General features: G+C 54.5%; 1 protein-coding gene and 1 pseudogene across 4 annotated transcripts; both read right to left on the bottom strand.

Moving 5' to 3' along the window:
* Positions 1 to 1,180: 1,180 nt before the first annotated feature.
* On the bottom strand, positions 1,181 to 8,432 carry LOC123289285 (cytochrome P450 2D14-like; annotated as a pseudogene).
* Positions 8,433 to 13,559: 5,127 nt separating this feature from the next.
* On the bottom strand, positions 13,560 to 18,930 carry LOC106845103 (cytochrome P450 2D14-like). Of its 4 annotated transcripts, none has more exons than XM_070506787.1 (9): positions 18,633 to 18,930; positions 17,734 to 17,905; positions 16,917 to 17,069; positions 16,665 to 16,825; positions 16,134 to 16,310; positions 15,818 to 15,959; positions 15,403 to 15,647; positions 14,792 to 14,933; positions 13,560 to 14,693 (listed from the first exon to the last, which is right to left on the bottom strand). In XM_070506787.1, the coding sequence occupies exons 1-9, from the start codon at positions 18,819 to 18,821 to the stop codon at positions 14,515 to 14,517; spliced, it is 1,560 nt and encodes a 519-aa protein (XP_070362888.1). In that variant the 5' UTR covers positions 18,822 to 18,930; the 3' UTR covers positions 13,560 to 14,514. The 4 variants fall into 4 exon arrangements, with proteins under 4 accessions (XP_070362888.1, XP_070362886.1, XP_070362885.1 ...); XM_070506785.1 differs by having other exon boundaries at positions 15,403 to 15,590; XM_070506784.1 differs by having other exon boundaries at positions 13,560 to 14,933; positions 15,403 to 15,590.
* Between the last annotated feature and the right edge of the window lie 1,290 nt (positions 18,931 to 20,220).

Below are 20,220 nucleotides of genomic sequence, written 5' to 3'. Positions count from 1 at the left end.
CTCATTTCAAACTCACTACAAAGCTACAGTAATCAACACACTGTGGCAGTGGCATAAAGACAGAGACATAGACCAACGGAAGAGAACAGAAGGCCCGGAGACAGACCCTCATCTATGGGCCAATGATTTCGACACGGGTGCCAACACCATTGAATGGGGAAAGGACAGTCTTTTCAACAAATGGTCCTGGGAAATCTGGATATCTTAACGTGAAAGAATGAAGTCGGACCTTCACCTAGCACCATATACAAAAAATTAATTCAAAATGGATCAATGGCCTCAATGTAAGAGCTAAAACTAGAAAATTGTTGGAGGAAAACATCGGAGAAAAGATTCTTAATGTTGGGTTTGGCAGTGATTTCTGGATATGACACGAAAGACACTGGAAAGAAAAGAAAAAGTAGACAAATTGGACTTGATGAAAATTAAAAAAATTTGCGCATCAAAATATGCTATCAACAGAGTAAAAAGCCAACCTACGTAATGAGAGAAAATATTCGCAAATTGCATTCAATCACATGTCGCTTAATGACGGGGACACGTTCTGAGAAATGTGTTTTTAGGTGATTTTCTCATTGTGTAAACATCATAGAGTGTACTTACACAAACCTAGATGGTATGGCCTCCTACACATCTAGGCTATATGGTACTTATCTTACGGGACCACCATCATATGTAGGGTCCTTTGTTGACTGAAATGTCATTAGGCACCACATGACTGTATCAGATAAGAGATTAATGTCTAGAATATATAGAGAATTCCTAAAACTCAAAAACAACAACAATAACAACAAAACGCACAACCCGATTGTAAAATGGGCTTGAAGAGACATTTCTACAAAGAAGATATACAAATGGACAATAAGCACATGAAAAGATGCTCAATGTCCCTCATCTTTCTGGAAATGCAAACCAAAACCACAATGAGAGAACACCTCACACCCATTAGACTGACTACTATCATCAAAACAGAAAAAGCAAGTGTTGACGAGGACGTGGAGATTCGGAACCCTTGTGTACTGTGGGTGGGAGTGTAAAATGGCGCAGCTGCCGTGGGAAAAAGTCCCGGGGTTATATATCCACAAACTGAAAGCAGAGTCTCAGGGAGATACTTTTACTCCATGTTCATAGCAGCATAATTCACCATAGCTGAAAGGTGGAAGCAACCCAGTGTCCATCCACGGAGGAAGGGATAAGCAAATGGGGTGTATAAATACAATGGAATAGTATTTAGCCTTCAAAAGGAAGGAAATTCTGACACATGGTACAACATGGCTGAAGCTTGAGGACATCACGCTAAGTGAAGGAAGTCAGTCACTTATCACACAAATACTCTATGATTCCTTGCATATGAGCTCCCTAGGAGTCAAATTCACAGAGACAGAAAGTAGAATGGTGGTTGCCAGGGGCTACCGGGAGGGGGTAGGGGGAGTTACTGTCTAATGGGGACAGAGTTTCAGTTTTGTAGGATGAAGAGTTCCGGAGACGGATGGCGGTGACGTTTGCACAATATCGGTACTTAATAGCATTGCATTGTACACTCAAACATGATTAAGATGGCAAATTATATGTTGTGTGCATTTCCCCCCTAAACACACAAAATGTAGTGACAAATATGAGCATTTTCCTGTAGGAGCCAAAAACCAGGGTGGGGGCCTGTGCAGTGAAAAATTTACTCCGTAGAATTGGGATTTTAATCCCTGCACATTCCAGAAAAATGCCTGGCCCTTGACAAGCTCCTGAGAAACATGCCCTTTGCCCTTAGGATGACCTGCCTGTCAAGTGTCTCTGTACCTGTGGTCCCGGGTCACACTACACAGTTGATGTCAACAATGTGATTGATGGCAGGGCCTTGGGCCACACTGGTTGACCTTGAGAGAGGCTGGACACTGAGTAACTGAGGTCAGCCATGCGGCTCTCCGAGTCTAAGTGACTGACCCCAACAAAATCCCTGGAAACCCAGACTCAGGGGAGCCTCCCTGGTGAGCAAACTCTCTGCTTGTGTCACACATCACTGCTGGGAGAACTGAGCACTGTCTGCACAAATCCTCAGAGAGACAGCTGGAAGCTTGTGCCCACTCCTCCTGAACTCCACCAACCTGCCTTTGACCCCTGGTGATTCTGTCTGGATCCTTTCTCTGGAAAACCATAGCCGTGAGTATAAGAGCTGTTCTGACTCCCGTGAGTCCTCGCAGTGAATCCCTGAACCTGAGGGCGCTCCCCCAGCCCGGGATGGGCTGATTCCATCAGAAGCCCAATCACACTCCTCCTGCCCCTGACACCCAGGAGTCAAGAGTTGCATGGACTTAGTCACCAACCAGGGCAGCCACTGTTGGGTCTGGATGAGTGACTAGGGGTAAGCTGTCACCTTCTGAGCCTCAGTATGCCTGTGTCTCAAGTGGGGTGAAATGCCAGGTGAGGCTGGATCAAGGAGGGGTAGGGCTGCCCTGGGGAGGCTATTGAGGCCACATCACTGCCGGAGGCTGCTCAGGGGGCTCAGGTGGGACTCAAGCCAGGTTGGAGTCATCAGAATGGTTTATTGGAGATCAGGGCCCCCGTGAAGGAACAGGTTGGGGGCTTGGTGCCCCCTCTAGCGGGGCACAGCACAGAGCTGGTAGGGAGATGGGCTCACTACGGTGCCAAAGACACCGTGGTTGCTGGGGCGGGGCTGCCCAGCGGGCACCGAGAAGCTGAAGTGCTGCAGGAGGCAGGTGAAGAAGAGGAAGAGCTCCATGCGGGCCAGGGGCTCCCCGAGGCACGAGCGGCGGCCTGTGGGTGGGGATGGGGGTCAGTGAGCCTGGGGGCCTGGCTCCACGCCTCCAAGACTCCCTGGGAGGGGCAGCAAGCTGGGATCCCCACAGGCACCTGCTGAGAAGGGCATGAAGGCCTCCTGCTTGACGAAGTGGCCCTGGGCGTCAAGGAAGTGCTCAGGGTGGAAGCGGAAGGGCTTCTTCCAGACAGTTTCATCCTTCAGCACTGATGACAGGTTGGTGATGAGCGTGGTCCCCTGGCAGGAGATGCCTGGCATGGGTGGGGTCTGGGCTGGGGGGGGGGCCTGACCCCTGCCACCAAACATGTGTGGGCCACACTCTCTGCCTGGCACACACCTGGACTCTTTCAAGTTAATCTCAGCCCAAGAAACTTCCCAGCACCCTCCCTGTCCCCAGGGCAGAACCAAGTGACCTGCCTCCCTTGGCATCCCTCACTGCCACCTGTCCCTGCATGCCTCCAACACACTGCAGCAGATTTTAGTTGTCTTTTTCCCCAACACCCTACTGGGGCTCTGAATGGACAGGGTCGGCCCTGCCTCTCCTCATCCCCACACCCACCCAGGCTGGACAGTTGGCACCTGTGGAAATCATTAGGTGGCTTGGGTTCCAGTCCTGGCCCCACCTGGCAATGGTCATCCTGGGGCTCCCTCCCAGGGGGGCACGTGGAGCTGAGCTAGGCTGAGGAGGGCTGCAGGCCTACCTTGGGGATGAGGAAGCCCTGCACTCCAACGTCATGGGATGTCATGTGGGGCAAGCCAAGTGGGGTGATATCCCCAAAGCGCTGCACCTCATGGACCACAGCCATGGTGAAGGGCATGCGGGCCTGGTCCCCCATCTCTGGTCGCCGCGCCTGCCCTATCACCTCATCGATCTCCTGTTGGACACGACCTGGAGAGACGAGCGTCCTCACAGTGGTCACAACATAGGAGCCCCGCCCTCCTCCTGACTCCTGTGCAGGGGCTGTGCCCACGTGGAGGAAGAGTCGCTCTGATCTCGGAGCCAGGGCCCAGCCTCTGCTCAGTGCCTCTAGCGGCCAAACCAAGCTCAGGGCTCCCAGCTTGTCCCCCTCCTCCCTGGCCCATCCCACCAGGCCCCCAGGCTGGGCTCACGCTGCACATCCGGGTGCAGGATCATGAGCAGGAGGGCCCAGGCCAGCGTGGTCGAGGCGGTCACCATCCCAGCAATGAACAGGTCACCCACCACCAGGCGCAGGTTGTCATCATTGAAGCTGCTCTCCGGGTTCCCCTTGGCCTGGGCCATGCAGAGAGGGTGGGCTCAGGGGCAGAGAGAGAAAGCCCCCAAATCGCCTCTCACTCTGCACCCGTCAGTCTAACTGCCTGATTACTAGGGGATAATTAGGCCCCTCATTGCCCAGGCGCATCTCATGGGGCCCTCAACCTACTACCCCGTCCTTGTCCCTGTCACCTGACCTTCTCCACCTCATCCTGGAAAGCGTCAGTCAGGTCTCAAGGAGGCTGGGCCGGGTCCCGGTTCATCCTGTGCTCAGCAACCAGCTCATCCAGCTGGGCCATGAAGGCCCTCTGCCCAGGAAAGACCTTGGTGACCAGCCCCGGGATGTGCAGGAACACGGGGATCGCGTTCAGCACCTGTGTGGGTCAGAGATGCCAGGCCCTGAGTCCTCCCTGTGCTCAGGTGCTCACCAGGATCAGTGAGGGCCCAGGCAACTCCAGGGTGTCCCCACTATTGACCTGCTTCCTCCCTAAGTTCAGACCTCGACCTTTTCTCCTGCCCAGGGCCCAAGAAGGATAAAATTAAAATCTACATCTCATGGCTTCCAGTGAAGGAGCTAGAGGTTCCTTGGCTACCTCCTGGGCCCGCTGACCCAATACCCCTCTGTACAAATCCTCCTCCGCGGCGGCCCAGAGCGGAGGCCCCTCCACGGAGCTCGCCTGCAGGCTCCTTGTCTTCTTCCACCCCGCACCTGAGCCACGAAGCCGGAGTCCTCCTTCAGAATGTCCTCTGTCAGGTCCACGAGCTTGAGGAAGCGCAGATCTTTGCAGTCGAAGCGGTGCCCGAAGGTCAGGGAGGCGATCACGTTGCTCACCGCTTTATTCAGGAGGGCGTGGGGGCTGAAGGGACATCCTGGGATGGGACGGTGCAGGTCAGGGGGTCGCCTCCATCTCCTCTTCCCCAGCCTCCATCCCTGTCTCCTGTCCCTCAGCCCAGCACTCACCAGCCTGGTCGGCGAAGGCGGCACAGAGGCACGAGGCCTCCTCGGTCACCCACTGCTCCAGGGACTTCTTGCCCATGCCGAAGTTGCGCAGGGTGGACACGGAGAAGCGCCGCTGCTCCTGCCACATCTGCCCATAGTGGGCAAAGACCACCCCTGCAGGCAGGGCGGGCACGGGGCGTGGCTCGGCTGTGTCCCGGCTCTCCTCTGCGCGCACACCGAGCTCACTGGCTCCTCTGTCCTCTCCCTCAACTGCAGGACAGATCCCGGCCCTGCCACTTGTCCTGCTCTCATAGTCGCATCCCCTGTGTAGAAGGCCGTGCCCCTACTCCCGGCTCCTGTTCCAACCACAGTATCCACATCCACCCCTAGATCACCAAGTCTCGCCCACTTTACACGTCCTTCTGGTTGAGGACATGTCCCACCATCCACCCGCCCATATTGCACGCGGGTTCTCCCCACCGGGTGTAGGCCTTGGCCCTACTCTTGGCTCTGCCCACCGAGACCCCCTTCCGGTTCAGGGAAGGCCGGGGTCCGCAGACACTGACTCTATCCTCCTCATTTCCGCCCCTGAGATATCCCGTTCAAGAGCCCCATAGCCCGGGACCCGCCCACTCCCTGTGAGACCACGCCCTCCACCCCGCCCACATCACCTCCCAACCTTGGCACAGGCTTCTTCCTCAAACCGTGGCGCCTACAAATTCGCTGACTCTTCCCTGCACCGCGGGTACCCTACCCTGCCTCCAACTGGCCCTGCCGGGTCTCTGGTAGTTGCAGGCTCAGTTGCCACTGGGCCGGGATCCCCTCGCCTGCGCTTGCCTTCCGCATGAGGCCCGAAGCCCAGGTGCTGGAAAATGGGCTCAGGGGGGCGGTCGGAGGTGTCCTCGCCGCGGTGCACCAGCGCCTCGCGCATGGCCGCCAGCCCGTTGAGCACGACCACAGGCGTCCAGGCCAGCTGCAGGCTGAACATGTCCCCGAAGCGGCGTCGCAGCTGCAGGCCGGGGGCAAGGGCGTTGGAGAAGTCCTGCCGCTGCCAGGGGCCCACCCCAATCTCCTGGCAGAGCTTTGGGGAACAGGTGGGCTGCCAGCAGCAAGGGTTTGGAGGGACTTAATCTGGCCTCGTGACCCTGGAGGTCACATTCTCTATGGTTGAGGACCTCACATTGGAGCAAACCACTCAGCTATGACTTTGCAGAGGTTACCAACATTGTCAGAAGGCCAAGTTAGCATCCCATTTTACAGGTGAAGAAAATGAGGCCCAGGGTCTCACAGCAGCACAATATTTGAACCTGGTCACTGCCTCCTCTCAACCTCGATTTCCTGATTTAAATGGGGCTCATGACCAGCCTCCTCTCCCCAGTCTCAGGACCTGTCCTCCTGATGTCCTCAGAAGGGACTCAGGCTCACAGAACTTATGCTCGGTCCCACTGCATCCCGAACCCTCTGCCAAGTCCCACCCCCTCCAGGCCTTTGCCCTCTTTGACCTTTGACTGGAAAATTCAAACCGTCATCCAGGCCCTGCCCAGCTGCCCTCCCCCAGAAGGCCTCTCATGCCTGCCTCCTCCTTTCCACCAGTTCCTTGTCCAACCTGTGGCTTCACCACCACCCACCGTCTGCTGCTACGTGGGGTCCCCAGCACCTCTGCTGCCAAACCCCACCTTCCTCACCTGAGTAAAGCTGCAAACCGAGTCCTGGAGGTCCACCTGCAGCAGGTTGCCCAGCCCAAGCAGGGGCCTGGGGTCTGGGGGTAGCGTGGGGCCCAGCGTTGGCGCCAGTGCATCAGGTCCACCAGGAGCAGGAAGATGGCCACGGCCACGGCCAGGGGCCCCAGTGTCTCCCCAGTCAGCAGCCCCATACCTGCCTCAGTGCACACTAGGCTCCTCTGGACACACAGGCACCTAGGACCAAGCTAGGCTGGCCTCTCTCACCAACCTTGAGGGTTTGACCAGCCTGGGCCCCTTTATAGAGGGAGCTGAGACTGGCCTTTGCGCTCTGCCCTGAGCCTACTTGTCAGGACAACTGTTCTGCCAGAGGGTGCAGGGAGGGGCCAGCCAATGTTCAGAGCAGGGGGAGCCACAGAAGTCCTGTCCCTCCTCCTTCTCAAGGTGCTTATCCGGGGTGGGGGAGAAAGAGGAAGTCCCCGCTCTCAGCCTGACTCCCCAGCATCTCCCCCCGGTACAAGCTCTGAGGAAGAACCAGGGGTCTTTGGACTTGATTCTGCCACAGACGTGACGCATTAGGCTCACACTCCCTGATGTGGTCACAACCTCGTCCCCAGAACTCATCCTCACCTTCCCATTTCTCACCTGCGGGGTGAGCCCTCCCCCTTGTTGACTGAGTTGCCAGGAAGCTCAGGGTACCAGGGTGTCCTAGCATAGGATGTGACATTGCCCCCAGAGGAGTGGGCCTGCTTCCTCCTCAGTATCATTTGTCCTTGAACATTAGCTACTCAAACCATTTCTGGAAGACACAGGGATCAAAAGCAAGTGGCGCCGACGTAATTTCTTTACACCCTCATGGGCCTGCTGAGGACCACATGGAGTGGATTCCAGGGCCTCCCCCTTTGCCAGCCACTTCCCTCTCCCTGGGCCAGGTCCCCCTGCTCCAGCCCCATCCCTTCCCACCCTGACTCTGTGGTCCCTCAAGGAAAGATGCAAACCTCAGCACCACCCTGCCACATTGTGTGCCACCTCCCAGCTGGAACTGTGGCTCCCAGGCCCTCCTCTTGTTCAGCCTCTCGCCCCCTCCAAGCAGGGGGGTGAACACACCATGCCAGGGCAGGGCCACTGCTCACCAGCCTCAGCACCCACCTTCTTCAAATAGAAAAGAGGTGGGATTTGAGACTGAGTTTAAATCAGTGAAGCTGATGGGAAATCTGAGGCCTAAACCCACTCAGATGAAAAGGCAGAGGAGAACAGAGCTTAGGGAAGGGGCATTTCCCAGGAGGGATGAGGCTCCCTCACCCACCTCAGGGGTATGTGAGGCAAGCTCTCATCCTGGAAACAGCTGGAGAATTCTCTCCCCCAGAAGGAGCAGGGCCTGCTGCAGGAAATCCCCCTGCCCCCAGTGAGCCCCCAGTTTCCTCCCTCCCTCACTCCCTAACAGTAAGAGAACCAGCTTCTTCCCAGAGCGCCTCTGGACAACCCCCACTCAGAGATGGCCACCCAGAGATGGCTCCCCCGGGGCCGGGCCTCTTGGTATCGGCTTTGAAAGTTTGAAATTTCTGCTTGCTGTAAAAGCTGCTCCTCCCCTTCCAAAGTCTCACATACCCACTCTCCTCCAGGTTGGGGGCCAGAGAGTGTAGCCTGCTGGGGCGCAGTGGGCCTTCCTCAGTTTACCCGGCTTTCCCTGCATCTTTCCTTGCTCAGGCCTTGGACTGTGTTCCAGCCCCGCTGGACGTCCCATGTGCTGGGTGCTGGCGGGGCACTCGCAGCCTGGCGGGGAGATGATGGTGGGCCCCTGCTCCAAGGTGCTCATGCCAAGGGGAGGAGCAGGAAGGCAGAGAGCTGACAGGCCAGGCCAGCGGTGTGGGGACTGCCCTGAGGGTCATGGGGACACTGCCCCAGGCTGCAGCAGGACTCTCTGGGAAGAATTCCTGGAGGACTTTGGCTGGCTTCGCACTGCAAGCCAAGGTGACCTGGCGGTGGGACCAAAGGGCAAAGTCCTGTGCAGGGGAGTGAGGGGAAGCATAAGGGAGCCATCTTGGTACTCTTGGCCGAGGACTGGACTGTGGGGAACTGAGTTTGCTGGACCTCGAGATGGCCAAGAGAACAGTTTTGAGGCCACGGAACAGACCAGGAGGGCAAGACCCACAGGCACCCTGGGAACTGCCTGGATCCAGCCTGTGGCCTCTCATTAGCCTCAGTTGTCCTGTGGGCAGCAACTTTCTACCCAGGACTGTCAAAGAATCAGGTGGTGCTGGTGGGGGGCAGGATGGTCTGAGTATTAGTGACACAGTGGCCTTGGATAAATTGTCTGTATCCACCCTTTGTTTTGAATGTGTCACGCCCTCCCAAGAAGTCACCCTAACATGGATATGAAGGGCAGGGACAGACATGCCTGTAATTCAGGCAGAGCACCCCGACTCTAGGAGCCTGTTGTCCAGGACAGCGCGGCCTTGAGGAAACCTCATGAGTACAATGAGCACACAGTACAACCGTGAGGCTGATGGCCTTTACAATCATTGTGCAATTGCAGCTCCCATTGATGAGGCACTCACGTGCCAGGCACTGCTGCTCACTCCACGTGTTCTCACCAAGCCCTGTAAGGCAGGTGGCTTTATGGTCCCCAAGGCATGGAGGAGACTGGGTCTCAGGGGTCACATCAGGAGGTGAAAGTCACAGAGCAGCATTTGGGACCATCTTAAACCACATGCTCTACCTCAACATAACAAAGGCTGTATATGACAAACCCAAAGCCGACATCATACTCAACATTGAAAAAGTGAAAGCTACTCCTCTGAGAACAGGAAAAAGACAAGGCTGCCCACTCTCGCCACTCAATATTCAGCATCGTACTTGAGGTTTTGGCCAGAAGAATTGGGCAAGAAAAAGAAATAAAAGGATCCAAATTGGAAAGGAAGAAATAAAACTGTCACTATTTGTGGATGACGTGATTCTATATATAGAAAACCCTAAAGACTCCATCCACAAAAGCTGTTAGAAATAAGCAACAACAGGAGAAAAGTTGCAGGGTACAAAATCAAATTACAAAAATCAGTTGTATTTCTATACTCTAATAATGAGCTAGCAAAAAGAGAACTCAAGAATACAATCACAAGAAAAAGAATAAAACATCTAGCAATAAATTTAACCAAGAAGGTCAAAGACCTGTACAGTGGGAATTGTAAGACATTATTGAATGCAGTAGAAGATGACGTCAACAAACAGAAAGACATTCCACGCACACGGATTGGAAGAATAGTCATAGTTAAAGCGTCCATATTACCTAAAGCAATGTACAGTCTCAATGTAATCTCAATCAGAATCCCAATGACATACTTCGTGGAAATAGAACAAAGAATCCTAAAACTTATATGGAACAATAAAAGACCCTGAAATGAAAGCAATCCTGAGAAAAAAGAACAAAGCTGGAGGTATCACAATCCCTGAATTCAAAATACACTACAAAGTATAGTGATCAAAACAGCATGGTACTGGCACAAAAACAGACACACACATCAATGGAGCAGAACTGAGAGCCCTGAAATAAAACCACACATCTATAGACAGCTAATCTTCAACAAAGGAGCTAAGAACATACAACGGAGAAAGGCAAGTCTTTCAACAAATGAAGTTGGGAAAACTGGACAGCCACATGCAAAAGAATGAAAGTAGATGGTTATCTGACACCATGCACAAAAATTAACTCAAAATGAATTAAAGACATGAATGTAAGACCTGAAACCACAAAACTCTTAGAGGAAAATATAGGCAGCACACTCTTTGACATCAGTCTTAGCAGCATGTTTTCAAATACCATGTCTATTCATGCATGGGAAACAAAAGAAAAAATAAACAAATGGGACTACATCAGACTAAAGAGCTTCTGCAAGGCAAAAGAAATCATCAACAAAACAAAAAACCCACCAACGGGAGAAAATGTTTGCAAATCATATATGTGACAAGGGGTTAATTTCCAAAATACATAAAGAACACATACAGCTCAACAACAGCAGAAAAACAACTCAATCAAAAATGGGCAGAGGATATGAACAGACATTGTTCCAAAGAAGATATACAGATGGTCAATAGGCACATGAAACGATGTTCAACATCACTAATTATTAGGGAAATACAAATCAAAACTACAATGAGCTATAACCTCACGCACATCAGAATGACTATAATTAACAAGACAAGAAATAACAAGTGTTGGAGAGGATGTGAAGAAAAGGGAACCCTCAGATGCTGCTGGTGGGAATGCAAACTGGTGCAGCCACTATGGAAGACAGTATGGATATTTCTCAAAAAATTAGAAACAGAAATACCATATGATCCACCTATCCCACTACTGCGTATTTATCCAAAGAACATGAAATCAACAATTCAAAGAGACTTACGCACCCCTATGTTCACTGCAGCATTGTTCACAACAGCCAAGACATCGAAGCAACCAAGTGCCCATCAACTGATGAATGGATAAAGAAGGTGTGGCATATATACAAACTGGGATACTACTCAAAGACAAAATCGTCCCATTTGCGACAATATGGATGGACCTTGAGGGTATAACATTAAGCAAAATAAGCCAGACAAAGACAAACATCGCATGATTTCACTCATATGTGGAAGATAAACAAACATATGGACAAACAGAACAGATTAGTGGTTTCCAGAGGGGAAGGGGGTTGTGGGGTGGGCGAAAGAGGTAAAGGGGCACATAAATATGGTGACGGATGAAAATTAGACTATTGGTGGTGAGCACAATGCAGCCTATACAGAAACTGAAAAATAATAATGTAAGCCTGAAATTTCACAATGTTATGAAACACTATGACCTTAATAAAATAATTTAAAAAGAAGAAAAAGACAAATTGGATGTCAGGAAAATTTTAAAAATTTGCACGTGAAAGACACTATCAACTGAGTAAAAAGGTAATGTATGGAATGGGAGAAAGTATTTGCAAATCATATACAGTCATGTGTCACTGAACAATGGGGACAGGTTCTGAGAAAGGTGTCATTAGGTGATTTAGTCGGTGTGGGAAAGTAAGAGTGTAGTTACACAAACCTAGATGGTATAGCCTGCTACACACCTTGGATATATGGTACTAATATTACTGTCGTGCGTGAGGTCTGTCATTGAGGGACATGTCATTATGTGGGGCATGACTGTGACAGATACAGCATTAATATCTACAATCTAGAGAGAACTCCTGAAACTCAAAACAACAACAAAACACACAACCCAGTTTCAGCATGGGCAAAGGACATGAATAGACAATTCTACAGATAAGATACAAATAGGGACAATAAGCACATGGAGAGATGCTCAACGTCACTCACGTTTTGGGAAGTGCAAATCAAAACTAGAATGAGATACCACCTCACGCCCATTAGAATGGCTACTGTCATCAAAACAGAAAATAGTTCTGGCGAGGACGTGGAGAATCGGAATCCCTGCGCACTGCTGGTGGGAGTGTAAACTGGTGCAGCTGCTGTGGGAAAGAGTCCTGGGTTATATATGCGCAAACTGAAAGCAGAGTCTCAAAGAGGTATTTGTGCCCCATGTTCACAGCAGCGTTATTCACAGTAGCTGAACAGTAGAAGCAACCTAAGGGTCCAACAACAGATGAAGGGAAAGCAAACGTGGTCTGTACATACAGTGGGAGATTATTGAGCCTAAAAAGGAAGGAAATTCTGACACATGGTACAACATGGATGGAGCTTGAGGACATCACGCTAAGTGAAATAACTCAGTACAAAAAAAAACAAATACTGTGTGATTCCACTAATGTTAATTCTCTAGAGGAGTCAAATTCACAGAGACACCAAGTTGAACAGTGGTTGCCAGTGACTATGGGGAGGGGCCACGGGGAGTTATTGTCTAAGGGGGACAGAGTTTCAGTTTTGCTGGATGAAAGAGTTCTGGGATGGATGGTGTGATGGTTCCACGATATGAGGACTGAAGACCATTGAACTGAACACTCGAAAATGATTAAGATGCCAAATTTTATGTTCTGTGTAGTTTACCACACACACACATAAAGTGTACATACTTATGTTGGTGTAGGAGCCGAAAACCAGAGAGGTGGTCTCTGCAGTGAAAGGTTTACGCAGTAGGTTTGGGATTTCAATCCCTGCACATTCCAAAAAACTGCCTGGCCCCTGACAAGTTCCTGGGAAACAGCCCCTAACTCCGAGGGATGACCTGCTTCACAAGGGTCTCTGCGTCTGGGGCGTGGGTCACACCACACAGTTCATGTCAACAATGTGATTGATGGCGGGGCCTTGGGCCACAGTGGTTGACCTTGAGAGAGGCTGGGGACTGAGTAACTGAGGTCAGCCATGCGGCTCTCCGGTCTAAGTGACTGACCCCAACTAAATCCCTGGACACTCAGACTCGGGGGAGCCTCCCTGGTGAGCAAACTCTCTGCTAGTGTCACACACCCCGGCTGGGATAACAGAGCACTGTCTGTACCAATCCTCAGAGAGACAGCTGGAAGCTTGTGCCTGCTCTTCCTGACCTGCACCTACGTGCCTTTGACCCCTGCTGATTCTGTCTGGATCCTTTCTCTGGAAAGACCAGAACCGTGAGTATAACAGCTGTTCTGACTCCCGTGAGTCCTTGCAATGAATCCCTGAACCTGAGGGCGCTCACCCAGCCCCGAATGGACTGATTCCATCAGAAGCCCATTCACACTCCTCCCGCCCCCTGACACCCAGGAGTCAAGACCTACGTGGACTTAGTCACCAACCAGGGCAGCCAGTGTTGGGTCTGCATGGGTGACTGGGGGTAAGCTGTCACCTTCTGAGCCTCAGGATGCCCATCTGTCAAATGGGGTCTGCCGGAGTCCTGCTCCAGCCAAGTCCAGGTTCCTGAGGGAGGGACAGAGTCGGCGCAGTGAAGGAAGAGACGTGAGACTTGAGTCGCTGCAATCAAGTCTGTCTTTACTGTGCACGAGTGTCGTTTTTATATTTTTCAGGATTAGTACAGAAATAGCTCTACAAATATTCTCAGAGAGATAAGGAGATACAAAGCGCGCACAAGAATATTTATTAGCATTCCGTTCTATAGAGCATAAGGTTAATGATCGTCCTCTCCGCAGTTGATTATTATTTATTGTCCCTAAGCTAAAAGAGATAGGTACCCTGACATCTGTTGTAATTCATGGTAAAGTTAAATCAAAGAGAGAAGGTCCAGACCTCCGGACAGGACAGCATTCCGTCTGTTCACGTCCTGGGGGAGCTACCCCTGCCTCCATCAATCATCTACGTCATTAGTGTAGATGGTTAATGGGAACAAAAGGCAACTCCCAGGTATCTTATCCCCAGGGCTACGTGCCTTCTCAGTGGGTAGTTAAAATTCTTTACATCCCCGCAACCCTTAGGGGGTGAAAGCATTCCTTTGTCTTTCAGGAGGTAGGGCTAATTGTCCCTTGAGCACACTGCACAGAGCAAATATCATTTTGCTAGTAAGGTATCAGGCTGAAAAGCTAAGTTAAACTAAGTATCGTCAAGAATAAAAAGCAGAAACAAGTATAGTCATAAGCTTGATAGAAAGCATGCATACATTTCAGGAAATATCAGGGGTGTCGCCCGGCCATTCTTCACCGAGGGGCGTCCCTGCGCCCCTCGGCCCTTCTCAGCCCGGACCCTGTCACAAGGCTGTATAGGCGTTGGTAACATGGCTCCCAGCAGGGTCAAATGCCAAGTAAGGCTGGATCAGGAAGGAGTAGGAACTCAGCCTGGGGAGGCTGCTGAGGCAGCATCTCTGCCAGAGGCTGCTCAGGGGTCTCAGGTGGGACTCAAGCCAGGTTGGAGCCATCAGAATGGTTTATTGGAGATCAGGGCCCCCATGAAGGACACGGTTGGGGGCTTGGTGCCCCCTCTAGCGGGGCTCAGCACTAAGCTGGTAGGGGGATGGGGAGACCACGGTGCCAAAGACACCGTGGTCGCTGGGGCGGGGCTGCCCAGCGGGCACCGAGAAGCTGAAGCGCTGCAGGAGGCAGGTGAAGAAGAGGAAGAGCTCCATGCGGGCCAGGGGCTCCCCGAGGCACGAGCGGCGGCCTGTGGGTGGGGATGGGGGTCAGCGAGCCTGGGGGCCTGGGCTCCACGCCTCCAAGACTCCCCTGGGAGGGGCAGCGAGCCGGGCTCCCCACAGGCACCTGCTGAGAAGGGCATGGAGGCCTCCTGCTTGACGAAGCGGCCCTGGGCGTCAAGGAAGTGCTCGGGGTGGAAGCGGAAGGGCTTCTTCCAGACGGTCTCGTCCTTCAGCACCGATGACAGGTTGGTGATGAGCGTGGTCCCCTGGCAGGAGACGCCGGGCATGAGTGAGATCCAGGCTTGGGGAAACCTGGACCCCTGCCACCAAACATGCATGGGCCACACTCTCTGCCTAGCACACACATGGACTCTTTCAGTCATTAAAACACAAGGAGATCGCAGCACCCTCTCTGTCCCCATGGAAGGGCCGAGTGACCTGCCTCCCATGGAAGCCCTCACTGCCACCTGTCCTGCATTCACGGGCTCCTCCAACAAACTTGGGCACATTTTAGTGTTTCTTACCCCCACCCCAACCCTGAAACTTGGGCTGAGTGTACACTGCTGGCCTGGCCTCTACTGCATCCCCACATCCACCCAGGCTGGACAGTTGGTGCCAGTGGAAATGAGAGTACGTGGCTCAGGTTCCAGTCCTGGCCCCACCTGGCAATGGCCATCCTGAGGCTACCAGGGGACAGATGGAGCTGAGCTGGGCTGAGGAGGGCCGCAGGCCTACCCTGGGGATGAGGAAGCCCTGCACTTCAATGTCACGGGATGTCATGTGGGGTACACCCAGTGGGATGATGTCCCCAAAGCGCTGAACCTCGTGGACCACAGCCATGGTGAAGGGCATGCGGGCCTGGTCCCCCATCTCTGGTCGCCGCACCTGCCCTATCACCTCATCGACCTCCTGTTGGACACGGCCTGGACAGACAAGCATCACCACAGTGGTCAGAACCCAGGGGGCTGGACCCCGCCCTCCTCCTGACTCCTGTGCAGGGGCTGCACCCACATGGAGGAGAAGGTCACTCTGACCTGTGAGCAGGGCCCAGCCTCTGCTCAGAGCTCCTGGTGGCCAAACCAAGCTCAGGGTCCCCAGCCTGTCCCTCTCCTCCCAGGCCCATCCCACCAGGCCCCCAGGCTGGGCTCACGCTGCACATCCGGGTGCAGGATCATGAGCAGGAGGGCCCAGGCCAGCGTGGTCGAGGTGGTCACCATCCCGGCAAAGAACAGGTCAGACACCACCAGGCGCAGGTTGTCATCATTGAAGCTGCTCTCTGGGTTCCCCTCGGCCTGGGCCATGCAGAGAGGGTGGACTCAGGGACAGAAGGAGGAAGCCCCTCAGTGGCCTCCCACTCTGTACCAATCAGCCTGGATACCTTATCACTGGGGGATAATTAGGCCCCACCTTACCTGGGCTCACCTCATGGGCCCCTCAACCCACCACCTGTGTCCCTGGCGGCGCACCTTCTGCACCTCGTCCAGGAAGGCGTCAGTCAGGTCTCGGGGAGGCTGGGCCGGGTCCCTGGTCATCCTGTGCTCAGCAACCAGCTCATCCAGCTGAGCCATGAAGGCCCTCTGCCCAGGAAAGACCTTGGCGACCAGCCCCAGGATGTGCAGGAGCACGGGGATCGCACTCAGCACCTGGGAAGGCCATAGATGTTGGCTCCTGGGTCCTCCCTCTGTTCACGTGTTCACCTTGGACAGTTAAGTCCCAGCCGCTCTGCTCCCAGGGTGTCACTATGACCTGACTTCTCCTTAATTCCATACCTCTACCCTCTCTCATGCCTGGATCCCAGAAGGATAAACCTAAAATCTACATCTCATGGGTTCCAGAGGCTTCCACTGAAGGAGGTAGAGGTTCCTTAGCTCTCTCCGGCCTGATAACCCAACACCCCTCTGTACAAATCCTCCTTCCTGAAGTTCCAGTGCAGGGTAGAGGCCACCTCCCCGGAGCTCACCTGCAGGGCTCCTTGGCACGCCCCCTCCACCCTGCACCTGGGGCACGAAGCCTGACGCCTCTTTCAGAAAGCCCTCCATTAGGTCCAATATCTTGAGGAAGCACGGGTCTTTGTACCCGAAGCGGCGCCCGAAGGTCAGGGAGGCGATCACGTTGCTCACCGCTTTATTCAGGAGGGCGTTGGGGCTAAAGGGCCTTCCTGGGAGGGGACGGTGCAGGTCAGGGGGTCGCCTCCATCTCCTCTTCCCCAGACTCCACCCCTGTCTCCTGGCCCTCAGCCCAGCACTCACCGGCCTGGTCGGCGAAGGCGGCACAGAGGCACGAGGCCTCCTCGGTCACCCACTGCTCCAGGGACTTCTTGCCCATGCCAAAGTTGCGCAGGGTGGACACGGAGAAGCGCCGCTGCTCCCGCCAGATGTGCCCACGTTGGGCAAAGATCACCCCTAGGGGCGGGGCGGACGTGGGCGTGGCTCAGCTGTGCCCGGCCCCGCCTGTGCGCGCACATTTTGCTCAAAAGTGCTGGTCTGCCATCCTCTTTGCTACAGGTCGGATCTGGGCCCCGTTCCCCGCCCTTCTCTGCCCGCCGGTTTGGTGAAGGCGTGGCACCTGCTCGGACAGCCTGGCCCCTGTTCCGCCCGTTCTAACCTTGTTCTCCTTGCCACCAAATCGCGCCCACACTACATATCCTTCTGGCTGGGGACAGGTCCCAGCCTCTGCCCTCCCACATTGCTCGCCAGCTGTCCCCACCGGGACAGATCTTGGTCCTGCTCTTGCCTCTGCCCACCGCGACTCGCTCCCTTTCACGGAAAGTCTTGGCCCGCCCCCTACCCCGCCCACACTGACTCCATTCTCCTCCTTCCCGCCCACCCGGACGTCCCCTTCCTGCTCCCAATGGCCGGACCCGCCCACTCGCTTAACGCCCCGCCCACAGCTGCCTCCCAACTCTTGCTTGGCACAGACTCCTTCCTCCACCTGCCGCCCCTACAATTTCGTTGTCTGTTCCCTGCACCGCAGGTCCACCACCCTGTAGCCACTTGACCCTGCCGGGTCTCGGGTCACTGTGGGCCCCGTCCCCGCCGGGCCGCTGTCCTCCCCTCCTCCTCTTACCTTCCGCGTGCGGCCCGAAACCTAGGTGCTCCATCACCGGCACACGTGGGCGGTCGGAGGTGTCCTCGCCGCGGTGCACCAGCGCCTCGCGAATGGCCGCCAGCCCGTTGAGCACGACCACGGGCGTCCAGGCCAGCTGCAGGCTGAACACGTCCCCGAAGCGGCGCCGCAGCTGCAGGCCAGGGTCAAGGGCGTTGGAGAAGTCCCGCCCCACCCTAAGCTTTGAGACGCAGTCTCCTGGCTCTAGTCTTGGGGAATCCCGAGCCGCAGCAGCGATGGGGTGCCAGGAATTTACCTGGCCTTGTGACACTAGGGATCACAACCTGTATGGTGAAGGACATCACGAAGTATCCGACCACCTAGCCACGACTTTACAGAGGTCACCAACATTGTCGGGTGGGCTAAGCTAGCATCTCGTTTCATAGGTGAAGAGAGTGACGTTCACAGAGATCAGTGGTGGCCCAAGGTCTCATAGCAGCAAAAGCTTTGAACTTTGTCACTGTCCCCTACAACCTCAATTTCCTGATTTCAGTGGGGTTCAGGTGGTGGACCTGCGGTGCAGGGAACAGTCAACGAAATTGGTGATTCCCCACAATCTCAGGACTTATCCTCTGATGTCCTCAGAAGGGACTCAGGCTCACAGAACTGAAGCTCTGTCCCACTGCATCCCGAACCTTCTGCCAAGTCCCAACCCACCAGGCCTTTGCCCTCTCTGACCTTTGATGGAAAAATTCAAACTGTCCCCCAGGTCCTGCCCAGCTGCCCTCCCCCAGGAGGCCTCTCACACCTGCCTCCTCCTTTCCACCGACTCCTTGTCCAGCCTGTGGCTTCACCACCACCCACTGTCTGCTGACATGTATGGTCCTCAGCACCTCTGTGCCCACCCCGACCTTCCTCACCCGAGTAAAGCAGCAGTGCGGGTTCTGGAAGTCCACCTGCAGCAGGTTGCCCAGCCCAGGCAGGGGCATGGGGCCTGGGGGGTAGCGTGGGGCCCAGCGTTGGCGCCGGTGCATCAGGTCCACCAGGAGCAGGAAGATGGCCACGGCCACGGCCAGGAGCCCCAGTGTCTCCCCGGTCAGCAGCCCCATGGCTGCCTCAGTGCACACTGAAGTCCTCTGGATACACTGGGGCCCCTCACCACACCAGGCACCAGGATCAGGCCAGGCAGATCACTGTCAGCAACCCTGAGGGTGTGACTAGCCTGGGCCCTCTTTATAAAGGGAGCTGAGACTGGCCTTTGCTCTCTGCTCTGAGCCTGCCTGTTGACATGACTGTGCTGCCAGATGGTACAGGCAGGGGCCAAGGAAGGTCGGTCCAAGGGTGGCACAGTGGGTCTGTCCCTGCTGCCCTCTCCATGAGCTTACTTTGGGTGGGGGTTGGTGAGAGACAATATGTCCCCACACCAGCCTGACTCCTCAGCATGGTATAGGAAGAACCAGGGGTCTTTGGACTTGATCCTGATGCCCACCTGTCACAAGGCTCACCCTCCCTAATGTGGTCACAGCCTCATCCCCAGAAGACATCCTCACCTCCCCGTATCTCACCTGCCTCCTCCTGAGTGACCTTCACCTCCCAGGTCTGTACTGTCCCTGGCTGTGGGGAGCTCACATGATCAGAGGGACCACAGCGAGCGGGGGTGGGGGGGATTGAAGTTCTCCGTGTCCCTGACCTCACGCTAGCACACTCAGTACACACAGACACAGACCACACACTCGCAAACCACACACAGGTTCCGACATTACCCACATGCTCACATACTGACACACAGCACAGGCACACACGTTTTGACACCCACAAAACTACATACACACACACACACACACACACACACACATAAACCGAGCACCAGGGCACCTGTCCTTAGTGGTTGCCTGGAACTGATCCCCTGGGCCCCCTCCTCTCCCTGCATGGAGGTTGGTATCAGAGAGACCCTCACCGGGCTGGGGGTTGGCTCAGCTCCTCGGGTTCCCCGTGGTCGTGGCCAAAACACGTTTGAATCTGGGGGTGGGGAGGAAGGAGTGTTGTTTTCAGAGCTCCCTACTCACCCAACCAGCCAGTTTGAAGACCAGGAGACCCTTCCTAAGTTGGTTACAGACTGCTCCTTGGACCTCCTATCTCTTGAGGCCACTCAGGTGATGAATGTCCTGCCTGTGTCCACTTTCCCGACTCAGAGAAATGTGGGGAGGGCACTCGCCCTCGTTGACTGAGCTGCCAGGAAGCTCAAGGTACTAGGATGGCTTAGCATAGGATGTGACTCTGTCCCCAGAGGAGTGGGCCTGCTTCCTCCTCAGTGTCATTTGTCCTTGAACATCAGCTGCTCAAACTCTTTCCGGAAGACAAGGGGATGGAAAGCAAGGAATTTCTTTCCACCCGCACAGGCCTGCTGAGGGCCACACGGAATGGATTCCTGGGCCTCCCCCGTTACCGGCCTCCTCCGTCTCCCTGGGCCAGGTTCACTCCCACTGTGACCCTGAGGTCCCTCCAGGA

This window comes from Equus asinus, chromosome 4 (genome assembly GCF_041296235.1).
Source record: "Equus asinus isolate D_3611 breed Donkey chromosome 4, EquAss-T2T_v2, whole genome shotgun sequence".
Taxonomy (NCBI): Eukaryota; Metazoa; Chordata; class Mammalia; order Perissodactyla; family Equidae; genus Equus; species Equus asinus.
Note: the sequence above shows the minus strand (reverse complement) of the source record. Positions and strands in the feature narration are given on the sequence as shown.